The sequence below is a fragment of the Danio rerio genome, chromosome 2 (assembly GCF_049306965.1).
Source record: "Danio rerio strain Tuebingen ecotype United States chromosome 2, GRCz12tu, whole genome shotgun sequence".
Classification (NCBI taxonomy): Eukaryota; Metazoa; Chordata; class Actinopteri; order Cypriniformes; family Danionidae; genus Danio; species Danio rerio.
This window is the reverse complement of record NC_133177.1, coordinates 61804649-61818262: the sequence shown is the minus strand read 5'-3', so window position 1 is coordinate 61818262 and position 13614 is coordinate 61804649. Positions and strand designations below refer to the sequence as shown.

Sequence of the window (13614 nt, the reverse complement as noted above, 5' to 3'; positions counted from 1 at the left end):
TAACTGGTCTCCCACCCTTGTTAAGCTGATTTTAGCTGGTCCCCCAGCCTGGCCAAGCTGGTTTTAGCTGGTTTCCAAGCCTGGCTTAAACTGGTTTTAGCTGGTCTCCCAGTCTGGCCAAACATGTTTTAGCTAGTCTCCATGCCTGGTCAAGCTGGTTTTAGCTGGTCTTCATGCCTGGCCAAGCTGGTTTTAGCTGGTCCCACAGCCTGGCCAAGCTGGTTTTAGCTGGTCTTCATGCCTGGCCAAGCTGGTTTTAGCTGGTCCCACAGCCTGGCCAAGCTGGTTTTAGCTGATCTCCATACCTGGTCAAGCTGGTTTTAGCTGCTGGTCTCCCAGCCTGACCAGCCAAGTCCAGCTTGACAAGCTAAAACCATCTTGACTAGCTAAAGTCAGTTAAGACCAATCTGACCTGCTATGATCATATAAAAAAATGGTCAAACCGATCTTAAACTACCATGACCCGCTAAAACCAGCTACGACAAACTAAGACCAGCTAAAAAGTGGCCAAAACCCCTCTAAAACCAGCCTGACAAACCAGCTACAACCATGACCAGCTTAGGCTGGTTTAAGCAATTTTTTCAGTAGGGTTATTATTAAAACTACCCATTAAATTTGTTTTATTAATGTTTACCCCAAACCTAAACCCAACAGTAACTGTAAAGTCGTTGTACTGACTATTATTCAGATTATTTATTAAATTACCCAATAATTGTATTTTATTTACGCCTACGCCTGCCACAAACAAGTAATGTAAACCAGTAATTATAAACTTTTGTTCAGATTATTTATTAAATTAATCATTAATTGTATGTTATATGTCTCAAACCCTCACATGTAAAAACATTAATTATACTGATTATTATTTATATTATCAATTAAATTACCAATTAAATTGTATTTAATTATTGTCTACCCCTACCCCCGACCCTCACAGCAATGTAAAATATTAATTATACCGATTATTATTTATATTATCAATTAAATTACCAATTAAATTGTATTTAATTATTGCCTACCCCTACCCCCGACCCTCACAGCAATGTAAAATATTAATTATACCGATTATTATTTATATTATCAATTAAATTACCAATTAAATTGTATTTAATTATTGCCTACCCCTACCCCCGACCCTCACAGTAATGTAAAATATTAATTATTGTTCTGTGGTGTCACAACAATAATGCTGTGTATCCGCAGCTGTATCCCTTCTAGACTTGACACCATAAATTAGTTTTTAAATGTCAGATTAATTACACTAATGCATCTGAATACATACATTAATGTCACAACGCAGACTTTACGTATTATATAAACGAGTCAGCAATTTTGTATTATTATTATTTTTTATGAATACACTTTTATGCTGAATTTATCAATAAAGTTGTGCGTGTCAAAATAACAGGAATAGGAAGTGCATCATTTGGCGCATGCGCATTGCAGCGGGAACAGAGGGAAGCGTGATCTGGACGTTGGGGGTAAATATGCTCTAAAATTAGGTTTTTCGATGTAAATATGATAGTTCTTTTCATATATTTTACTGGAAAGATGTTTCACATGTTATTAAACTGAACTCTGGTCGTTTAATAAACTCTCAGCGTTACTTTTTAAGCATTAAAAGCGCAGTTGAGTCGATTCCATTCAAATCTACTGATACCGACTGCTGTTGTTGATCTGTATCTGCTGTTGTTGGTCGATATCTGCAGTCATTTGATCGATAATATTAATAGTGACATTATTATATTAAGCTTATGTTATACTTTTAACGCTTTAAACGCTGTAGAAACCGGTTTGGATGAAGTCGAGCTGACTAAAGCGATGTATAATGTCCATTTTTTTATTCGCACAGAATACATGACGTTAAAAACAAACATTAATAATTCATCATTTAGCTTTTTGTGCTTTTTATTTTAGTATATTTATTATGCTAGTTAATATTTGTTGCTCCGAAATAATTATGCTTTATTTTTTTCTGTCGAATTTTCACTATCTGAGACCAGTTTCAGCACGTTTCAGTTATTTGTTTCATTATTTTGTTCATTTTATTTACGCAGATTATTTTCTCCACTAGATCTGTTTTACAGCAGAGTTTGTAGAATATTCAACCCCGGAGCTAAAAAAATAGATAAAAACAATAAATAGATATAAATACACAAATAAGTAAATCAATGAACAAATCCACAAATTCCTGCATAAACGAATAAATAAATACGTATATAAATCAATATATTTCTGCATAAATCATACAGTACATAAATCAATACGCAATTGAATAAGTATTTTAATCAATACATTTCTGCATAAATCATACAATAAATAACTAAATGCGTAAATAAGTATATAAATCCATAAAATTCTGCATAAATAAAACAATAGATAAATAAGTATATAAATCCATATATTTCTGCATAAATTAAACTATAAATAAATACATAAGTATATAAATCCATACATATCTGCATAAATCAAACAATAAATAAATACATAAGTATATAAATCTATAAATTTCTGCATAAATAAAACAATAAATAAATACAAAAATAAGTATATAAATCCATACATTTCTGCACAAATTAAACAATAAATAAAGAAATGAATAAATAAGTATATAAATCCATACATTTCTGCATAAATCAAACAATGAATAAATTTGCAAAGAAATAAATTAATATATCCACAGATTCCTCCATAAATAAAACAATAAATGAATACGTATATAAATCCATACATTTCTGCATAAGTAAAACAATAAATAAATATGCAAATAAATAAGTATATAAATTCATACATTTCTGCATAAATAAAACAATAAATAAATAAATAAATAAATATGGAAATAAATAAGTATATAAATCCATACATTTTTGCATAAATAAAATAATAAATAATTAAATATATAAAAAAATATTAAAAAAACATTATTAACACAACATTTAAATAATCATATCGCAATTTAAGAGTTATGATAAGGCTATGACAAGCATTTGATGTGCTTTTTTCTTTCTTAGCGAGCACAGTGTTGTGCATGAGAATAAACAGTAGACCTACATATAATATTAATATAGTTTTTTTACCATATGTTTGAGAAATAACAGTAATAACAGACCACTCATATAAACCTTGATTTTACATCTACAGAATCGTGAGAAAATCGTGATCTTTAAGTAAAAAAAATCGCGATTCTCATTTTAGCCAGAATCGTGCTGCTCTGTCAGTGTTTTCTCCTTCATCAGCTTGTTAAAATCCTCCTGAAAGTGACGATGTTGTTCCTCTATTGCTGTAGTTGTGCTGTGAACTTCGCTATTCTGTCACACTGTCAACCATTTTTACAACAATATTTCTGTAATGCGTTTTCCTCTTGTGTGATTTCAGCATTGGTAGTGAAGATCTGCAATCATGGATTTCCAGCACAGAGCTGGAGGGAAGACGGGCAGCGGTGGCGTGGCGTCGGCATCCGAGAGTAACCGAGACCGGCGTGAGCGGCTGCGGCAGCTCGCGTTAGAGACCATCGACATCAATAAAGACCCGTACTTCATGAAAAACCACCTGGGCTCCTACGAGTGTAAACTGTGTCTCACGCTGCACAATAATGAGGTACCAGACCACACAAGCAACATTAAAGGTTCTGTGATGTGCTTTAAAATTAGCAGTTGTTATTCGATGTTTGATGCAATCTCAACTGAAACACAAAGAGTGTAGCTCCTCCCCTTAAAACAACAGCCAATAGCATTGTTTTTCTCACAGCTCTGCCAGTGAGAGTGGTTAAACTCCGAGGTTATTATAGTTAACGAAAACAAACGAAAAAACGAAAACTAAAATGTAAAATAATTGTTGTTAACTGAAAAAAAAAACCACGAGAGTTTTTAAAAAACTAGAACTAACTGAAGCTGTATTGTGTACATATAGAACTAACTGAAGCTAACTAAAATTATAGCAACAAAAATTTCGTATTTGTATATGTATTTAATACATAATCTTACTGTAAGCCTTTTAGAAGTAAATATAATCCGTGCTGCGGGTGTTTGAGCCGTACGGGACCTCAGAGTCTGTAGTCCTGGGGCCTCATGTACGAAGACTTGCGTGGAAATCTTACTAAAACATTGCGTGAGCACAAAGCTGTAAATGTGCGTACGCAGAAAAAAATTCAGATGTATGAAACACTGCGTACGCCGAATCTCACGCATATTCTTTTGTACATCCGAATGAACGTGAAACTGAGCGCACGTGCACGAGCACAAAACCCCTCCCTGCCTCTGCCCCCGTATGAATATGCTAATGACTATGTTAATGGCAAAACCAAACGAAAAAGCAACAGCAAAAGCAAGCAAGAAGAGAAACTTTGAACAGAATGTGAATTGGAGGTGCTGCTTTCAGAGGTAGACCGGAGAAAAGCGGTGTTATTTGCAAGTTTGTTCTCCGGAATTAACAAAAGAAAAAAATTGAGTGAGAGAGTTTAGCTGATGCGATTAACAAAGTTAAATCTGAACATCCCACTGTGGAGTTAAAAAAGAAATAGTGTGATTTATAGGTGTAAAATGTTGCAGTACCCTTAACAGTCTCAGTGGAGCAGCTCTTAAGACGCATGTGATCATGTTTTGACACGTTCGAGCTTGAACTCGGTTCGAATCCAGCGTCTGATGAACTCTTTCTTTTTTTTTCCCCGCTACATATCAGATTTTGCCAACTATTTATCACGAGAAAGACAAGTAGGAATCATCAATAAGTTTGTGCATCATATTTTATTTGCACATTTATTGAATGGAAATGTTTCTGATTCACGCATGCAAATTCATCTTCAGATAGTGTCTTTATAGCAATGTGCGTGCAGTAGATCGCTCAGATTACACTGGGAAAACAGGCGACCGCTGCAAATTGTGCTTTAATGTTTAGCTGGTCAACTGTATGGTATGGAAACCTTAGCTAGATGAACCCGTCTCATTAATTCATTAAGAACATTAATTCTTCCCTATAGACTATATGACACTTAATAGGCGATTCCTCTTTATTTAAGGAAAGTGTTCAGTATTTCAGCACATAAGAGCAAGTAATAAAATATGGCCTGTGTTTTGTTGCGCTCAGCAGCTATGCACTAATAAAGCTCTTCATGTATATAAGAAAAAAGGAGAGCCTAACCTACAGAAAAAAAAGGTTGCCTTTCTGCTTTCATTCACCCATAAACTGCTCTGTTTGCATGATTTGATTATTATCATCGTCTCCAAATACTTGATAAATAATATTTCAAACCTTCTCTGGTGTTTATTGTTTTTAGAAAATATCTCAAATCTTTTTTCTTTTTTTTTAGAGAGGCCTTTGTAAAATGAAAGTTTAATATGGCTTTAAAACGGTTTGATTTATGTATTGTATATACCTAAGTTGGTTTAGCTTTTGTTAGTTTTATATTGGTTTATTTATTTAATGCGATTTTATTATATATGATATTTGTCATTTTTAAAATTATTTTAATTTAGCTTAGGCTATTTTATGAAGATATGACACTATCAGGGCTCGAAATTGCGACCATTTTGATGACAGGGAAGGAGCTTTTATGATGCAAATGGCTGAAGAGTAAAAACTTAAAGCACACAGGTTTGCAAACCCCACCTAAAGTTGAGGCGCAGATGAAAGCGATCATGACACGTCACGTGGTGAATAATGATCCGCCAGCTGAGATCAATCGAGTACGCGCTTCTTGGAGAAGGTGCCCGAATCTCCATGCGTTGCATTCACTGCGTGTTCAGCGCAAATGTCCGCTAAAAGTCAAATCTAATACTGTACATATCATCGCCGAAGAAGCTCGCCTTTACTAAGTTTACACTGAAACTGCGGCTCATAACAAACAGCGGTATTACGCCGGTGGTCACCGCAAGAATCCTGCTCTGCCTGCTCATAAATTGGGTCGGCTGACTCGCCTGCTTTTCCACTAACACAGAAACATGAAGATCATCTCAGACTGAACCTTTAAATTGACACAAACTGAAACCAAAACTTTTAAAGAGTGATAGAAGTGAGACTTTACTTACTTTCCTTTGTCTATTCTTTTTTGAGGTGTATATTATTTCTTTATTTATTTACTGATGACTGCTTTGCAGCTTTCATCATTGAATTGAATGATTTATTATAATCTTTTGTTTGTTTTGTAGCAGAAATATTATTATTAAATTGACATGCATATAAAAACAGCAGCACAAAATTAATATTTCTTACTGCAATGCTTCATTTTTGTTTGATGCAAACTATAAAATTATTTTTCATAAAGTAACAGACTTTTTACAGCAGATAACCTACATTCATGCACATTCAAGGCAGTATCATAATGAGAAATGGAATTCATTACTATTATTGTCATTTTTTATCATCATTAATATTCTATGGCCTAATTATTAGACATTCATTTTGGAATTATTGCACACAAATATCAATGTCTTCGCAGCATTAGTTAGATAGCTGTTTCTGGTTTTTGTCAGTCCTATTAATGTTGTTTTAAAATACAATAAATCCCTCAAAAAACAATTTGCAGCGGTGCTCATTCATTTTTGGTGGGTGCTACTAAATTTTTTTTGGTGCTCCTAAATATTTGAAGTTGGGAGCATGTGCTACCAAGTAAAAAAGTTAATTTCGAGCCCTGCACTATTGTTTTGAGGCGGCAAAAGTGGACATGAAATGTGTAAAGTTTAATGTCTTTCTGTTGTGTTTATATTGTGTTTTATCTCCAAAATAAATAACAAAAAAGAAAAAAAGCCGCTCGGCATCAACAGAGCTGTGAAGGGAGCGCTCTTTTGCTCGGTCTCGCACACATACAGGCATCTGAACGCGCACAAACACACCGTTTAAACTTGACAGAAACTCTTGAAAACCTTTACTGTGTGCTGTGTCTTTAATATGGTGTAAAGATTAAAATGCGTTACTGAAACATCAAGGAGGACGCAGCAATGTCACTATAAATTAAAACTTTATTATTTTATGCAACAGCCTTACATTTAAAAGGGAAACATAAGGATGATCATATGCAAAAAGACCCCAGCCTATAAGGCTAGATGTTTTCTTTCCCTTATTTGTTTATGTGTTTGGCCCATGTACTCGTGTGCGATCGGAAAACTGTGTCCGCACTCCGCCTCTCCTTTCACTCCACCCCAAAGCCCCTGTTGGCCCTCTTTGGCCCAAGGTATTCTGCGGGCCGAAAAAGGCCGGCCGCTGGCCCCAAGAAAGCCCCGATTTGGCCCGATTAGGCCCCGGAAGTGACAGTGGAAACGCGACTGGCCTTGGCTCGCCCTGGCTCGCTCGCTTTAGGCTCGACAGTGGAAACGCGGCTAATGTGTTGATTTCATCCTCAAATGTGAACTTTTCTCTTTCAGGGGAGTTATCTTGCACACACTCAGGGCAAAAAGCATCAGTCTAACCTGTAAGTACAGCGTTTGCAGATATACTAATCTGGATTAGAGCTGAAACTGATGGAGTGTGTGTGTTTTAGAGCGAGGAGAGCTGCGAAAGAGGCGAAGGAGGCGCCGGCTCAGCCTGCTCCAGAGAAAGTCAAGGTGGAGGTCAAGAAGTTTGTCAAGATCGGCAGACCCGGTTATAAAGGTGTGACGCTGAGCCTTGTTCATTAAAAGTCTGTGTGAAATCTAAATTTAATCTGTTTATTATGCTGGTGCTGGAGTCATTTAGACCGTCCGGGATTGTGCGATTCCGGCATCGCTGAATTTAACGCAAAATCAAGCAAATGTCTTATTTTGATTTCTAGGTTCTAGTCTAGTTTCTCTGTGATTTCTTTATGTACATTACAGAAAACAGTGAAGTCAAGAGATGAATAAAGAGTTAAGATGTGTACGTTGGTGTATATGCACAAAGCAATAAAGAAATGCCTCAACATTTGCCGCAGATTGAACAAATGCCAAATTCCTCCTTCAGAGATGAGAGCTTTTCTTAATGTTTACGTTTTAAAGAAGTGGCAAGAGAAATAGGATGCATTGGGAAATAATAAGTCTATCAAATGCAACCTGAAATCTCAGAGTTTTAAGACTCCAGGGGTTGATCAAGTGGATTTACCAGATGTTGGTATTGGACATGCAAGAATTACTTATGGTTTTTTTGCTTAAAGATGAAGACTCCACTCAGTGCTTGTACTGTACAATTCCTCTCACAGTAAAACACATGACCCATATCAAACACACCTGAAGCAATTAATTAGGACCTGAACACCACATGATAATTACAGGCAGGTGTGTTTGATGTGGGTAGCAACTGAAATCTGCAGGAAGGTGGCTCTCCAGGAACAGGGTTGGCCACCTCTGCCTCTTTCTTTCAGTAACCTTCAATCAAAGTCTGTGACTGACAAATGTACATCTTTGTTTGTCGTAGTAACTAAACAGAGGGATCCAGAGATTGGACAGCAGAGTCTGCTTTTCCAGGTAAATCCTGGAGCTTCTAAGTGTGAACTGCGGGTTGTTTTGGTTGATCTGTGCAGGATTGGATCTTTTCTCTCCATGTGTTGTTCCTCAGATCGATTACCCAGAGATAGCGGAGGGAATCGGGCCACGGCATCGCTTTATGTCAGCGTATGAGCAGAGAATCGAGCCTCCAGACCGGCGCTGGCAGTATCTGCTGTTCGCTGCTGAGCCGTACGAAACCATCGCTTTCAAGGTCTGTGCAGTAATGCTGAAGGAGTGTTGCTCTCGCAATTTAATTACATGGCCTAAAATATTAGTATTAGTAAATAAAAATGCTTTTATTTGTTGTGTTTTCAAAGTATTCCTGGCAAAATCCATTAAATGATTATGTTAGTCAATATTGACTCTACCAGACTATCTCAGAATTATTGTTGTTGTTGTTATTATTATTATTAATTATTTAAATTTAATTCTTTTTCTTCTTCTTCTTTTTATTATTATTATTATTATGATTATTGTTAATTGTTCAAGTTGGATTATTGTTAATATTGTTATTTAAATTTGATTATTATTATTAAATTGGCTTATTGTTATATAGTATTTAAATTTAGTTATTATTATTATTATTATTTAAATTGGCTTATTAATGTTTACTTTCTATTATTATTTTATTATTATTTAAAATGTTTTTTATTATTATTAATGATTTAAATTAAATTCTGTTAATTGATTTTTGTTAATTATTTAAATTGGATTATTGTTATCATTATAGATATTAATATTATTAAAGTGGCTTCTTGTTATTGATATTTAGATTTAAATGTATTTATTATTACTATTATTATTATTATTATTAAAATTGGCATATTAATGTTTACATTCTGATATTATTATTTAAAATGGGTTATTATTTTTAATATTATTATTATTATTATTGTTGTTGTTGTTGTTTAAATATTATATTATTGTTAATCAAATTTGATTATTGTTATTGTTATTATTATTTAAACTGTATTGTTGCTATTATTAGTAATTAAGTGGCTTATTGTTGTTATTTTTTTAGTAGTTGTTATTATTATTTAAATTGGCTTATTAATATTTGAATTATGTTATTATTATTAAAATGGTCATTCATATTATTATTATTTCTATTATTATGTTACTATATCTTAAAGTAATTATTTTTTATTTATAATAATGGATAATTAAAAATGACTTTGGATGGTGTTTTTATTGTATCAAATATTTGATGTTATAGTTATAACTAATATTATTAAATATTATTACATGTTATTAAATCAAGTATTTAAATTTGAGTTCTTATTATTTTAATTATTAATTCATTTTTTATGTGTTTAAATGTGTGGATCCGTTTATATATATATATATATATATATATATATATATATATATATATATATATATATATATATATATATATATATATATATATATATATATATACTACATTTACACAACTACATTTATAAATCCATTATGTGGCCATATATATATATATATATATATATATATATATATATATATATATATATATATATGGCCACATAATGGATTATTAAAGATGAATTTGATAGGTATATTTATATCAAATATTTAAAATTAGCTATTGTTGCTTTACTAACATTATCAATAATATTATTATTATGTCAAGTATATAAATGTAGTTGTTCCTTTTTATTATTAGTAGTATTATTAATTAGTTTTTCATGCTCAGGTACTTGATATTTATGGACACAATGATTGATAATTAAAGTTGGTTTAATAGGTTATATTAAAAATTGTTTGTCTGTGTTCAGGTCCCCAGTCGAGAGATTGACAAAGCAGAAACACGTTTTTGGACGCACTGGAACAGAGAAACCAAACAGGTGAGGACAAATACAACAGCTGAATATCATTAGACATGTTTTCTTCTCTGAGTTCACATGCAGAGATGTACAGAACCCCGGAAGGGATGTAGTAGAGGAGAAAGAAATTGGCTGGGTGAAAAAAATAATAATGGGTGAAAGAAAAAAATGGGTGGGAGGAAAACATATATTTCTAAGTTTTTGCGTTCCCTCGCAAAGATGTTTTGTGTCTCTTGCAAAACTGTTTCTCCACAAAAATATTTTTTTACCTTAAATATTTTTGCAGTGCAGGTCTTATTTTTGCGATGTCCATGTAACGCTACATCTAATGCTCATCTAAAATATTTTTGTTGTTGCTTTGTTTTTGTGGTGTTGTAGTTCTTTATTTAACTAGTCCTAATGTGAATTGCGCCATTACAACTACAAATGAGACCAACATGCAATAGCTAATCAGCTTTCTGTTATTGAACTGTGCGCACGGCGAGTGTGACGTCATCGCTGTGTTGGCAGAGGTTTGCTTCGGGTGCGCACGACATGATTTCGGCTGGCGAGCGCACAATTTTTTGAGACTCGAGTGAACAGTTCGTGTGGCGCCACTTTTGATTTGAGTTGATGATGAATCACTTTGAAGAGATTTTGTCTGAAACAGATACGACTGTACAGACACCTTTATGATCATCCATGCGTGATCATTGGGAGAACCAGATGACCATTAGTTCTTAGCTAGAAATTGCAACAGCAGTGGAGAGGTTTTTATTAAAAGGTTTGGAAAAACCTGAGGGATGAGTTTGTTAAAGCCAAAAAGTTCATGACTAAAGTGACCCGGGTACACAATTACAGAATGTTTTTCCACCAGTCACAGGTTTAACACTGATGTCACTTCCGGTGTGTGGTACATGCCCTTTCCGTAGGGAATCTGTAATTGTAAATGTGTTTCGGGACTTGTAAAAGTGTTTTGCGTCTTGTTAATTTGTTTTCTAAAAAGCTAATTTGTTTCGTCCTTGGTAAAATAGTTTTTCCTCTGTAATTGTGTCTGATGATAAGTAAAAATGTTTTTCAAAATGTAAATTTGTCTCGAGCTTTGTAAAAGTGTTTTACGCTTTGTAATGTTGTTTTGCACTTCCCGGCCACCGTAGTTTCTCCTATGTTGTTGAATTAAATCACTTAAGTTTTAATAATGGAGATCAAATTGTCATGTATTTGTTCCAGTGAAGGATTGTTGAAATCTTTGCTTTGGTAATTAAGGCAGTGGACTGTTCTAGTCGAGCAATGTCTACAAAACAGTGTAACCATTGCTGAACTGACAGGAGATTAGGAGGGAACTAATGATTGTTTTCTTTGCAGCTGTTAATCCTGAGAAAAGAGTTTGTTTTTGATTCAAAGTCAGGGTTACTGAAGAGTCATCATTCAATAGAAAGAGGCAAGGTTCAGGATTAATGGTTATTTCCAAAATTTGCGACGAGATGGTGGAAACGTTAACCCAAAAATTGTGGATTGGGGGACATTCCCAGAAGACATGAAAAAAACTACCCATGGCCCCAGTATTACATTTAAAGGGCCATGAAACCCCTCGTTTCAGCAGGGTGTTTTCACATCTCTACTTTGGGAAAAATTCAGAAAAGTGGGCGTGTCCAGCTCTGTTTAAGTGGGAGTGTTGGAGGAACTAAAGAGGCTTGGTGTGGGAGTGTCTATTTGGGCACGCACTGACTTTCAGAGTCAAAACACACACACACACACACACAGGGGAGAAAGGGACTGTGTTTACATGGACATCTGTAGTCGAATTATTTGCCAAATGATTAAATGGTGGACTTTAACTGCAGTTTGGCTCTTTCATTCAGGGAATTCATTCATGTCCCTCCCGACAAACAAGATATTTGATTCGAGGAGCTGCTCTAAGCGTGTATTTTTCATGCAATGTTTGATACCGCACGGCGAATGAGAGAAAAAAAACCCTCTGCATTTCCCGGAAACTTAGATGCACTCTAAGCATGTAGGTTACAAAATCCTACACAAGGTTATAGTTTGTTTGTATTGCTAACTTGTTTACACTCGGTGCAATAGTTTGATACGAATAAAATACAAACTGAATAAACAAAGAGCACTGGTCGCTCACTTACCAAATCTGTAGAGACAGAACAATCACCAGCAACTAGAGCCGCGTCTTTATTAAGAGGAGACTACAAGCGAATCCGGATCTCAGCGTTTGCAGATGAGAACAGCTCTCAGGTAAACAATAATCCTCCTTAGACACGTAAGTTATTGTTGTCGAGCGTCACGTACACTGTTAATCCACACGTGACTCCAGCTGAGCTCTCACAGAGAGAAAATGAAAACAAAACTTCACTACAGCAAACTATAAAAGCAACACTTCACGCTTGTTTTGCCAACACAACGTGGCGTCTCTGTCGTCTAAACACTGTGACTAATGAATATTAATGAAGTTGCACAATAGAGCGCGCTGATTGGTTTGAACCAAGCTTTACTCATGCATTAATGCAGCACACTGTAAGACGTAATAAGACTCACTCTGGCACAGACGTCCAGTCTGCACGCTGGAATACACGCTATTATGTCATGACCGTGACGCAGCTTCAAAAATTCGTTTCACACCGGAAGTACGAATTTGCTTGAAATAACGCAAAAACAACCAATTTACACTTTTTAGTGAAATATAGGTGTCCTAATAGTGTTTTTAGCAGTGTGGGACACATATACCGCTGTCAACAGCTCAACACATGTGTTTTGGTGTTTCGTGACCGTTTAACACAAACAGGTGAAGAAATAAGTTTCATTCTAAAAGGTTTTAGAGGTGTATTATAGATTGTATGAATTACTTTGGAGTTTATCAGTTGGTGGGCAGGATTTTTAGATGAAACTGAAATGTTTTGCCAAATTAAATCCCAATCAAAGCTGTGATTCTGCACACCAAGTTCTCTATCCCAAATCACGGGAATACCAAGATGACTTTATTTTTAACACATGTTGTCTCGTCCTCCAGTTTTTCCTGCAGTTTCACTTTAAGATGGAGAAGGCTCTGGTGGCTCCGTCGGGACCACCGGTGGGAGTGAAGCATCCTCCGTCTCTGATCACGGGTCTCGGGCCACGGGATGCTATGCCCGGCATGCCACCGCTGCCCCCCGGAGCACCCGTCCCACCACAGATGCCTCCACCGGGGGTCCTGCCGCTGCACCTGCGCCCGCCACTGCCCACCGACGCCTGAACGGAGGAACACCTGAATCTGTTTTAAACCTTCAGCATATGAAGATCCGAGCGTTTCTCTCAGTGATGGAGAAACGTTGTCCAAATGTTATTTTTATGTTCTTTTGTATCATTATTAAATCCTCTTTAGATTCAACATG

The 13614-nt window shown here is 35.2% G+C and overlaps 1 protein-coding gene across 1 annotated transcript; it reads left to right on the top strand.

Annotated features, from left to right (window-relative positions):
• The first annotated feature begins 1411 nt into the window (after positions 1-1411).
• On the top strand, positions 1412-13611 carry sf3a2 (splicing factor 3a, subunit 2). Its single transcript, NM_201043.2, is given in 8 exon segments — positions 1412-1481; positions 3376-3597; positions 7356-7402; positions 7472-7581; positions 8359-8408; positions 8500-8640; positions 10205-10273; positions 13254-13611. Coding segments are annotated over 7 exon segments (837 nt in total). The 5' UTR covers positions 1412-1481; positions 3376-3399; the 3' UTR covers positions 13476-13611.
• The last annotated feature ends 3 nt before the right edge of the window (positions 13612-13614 follow it).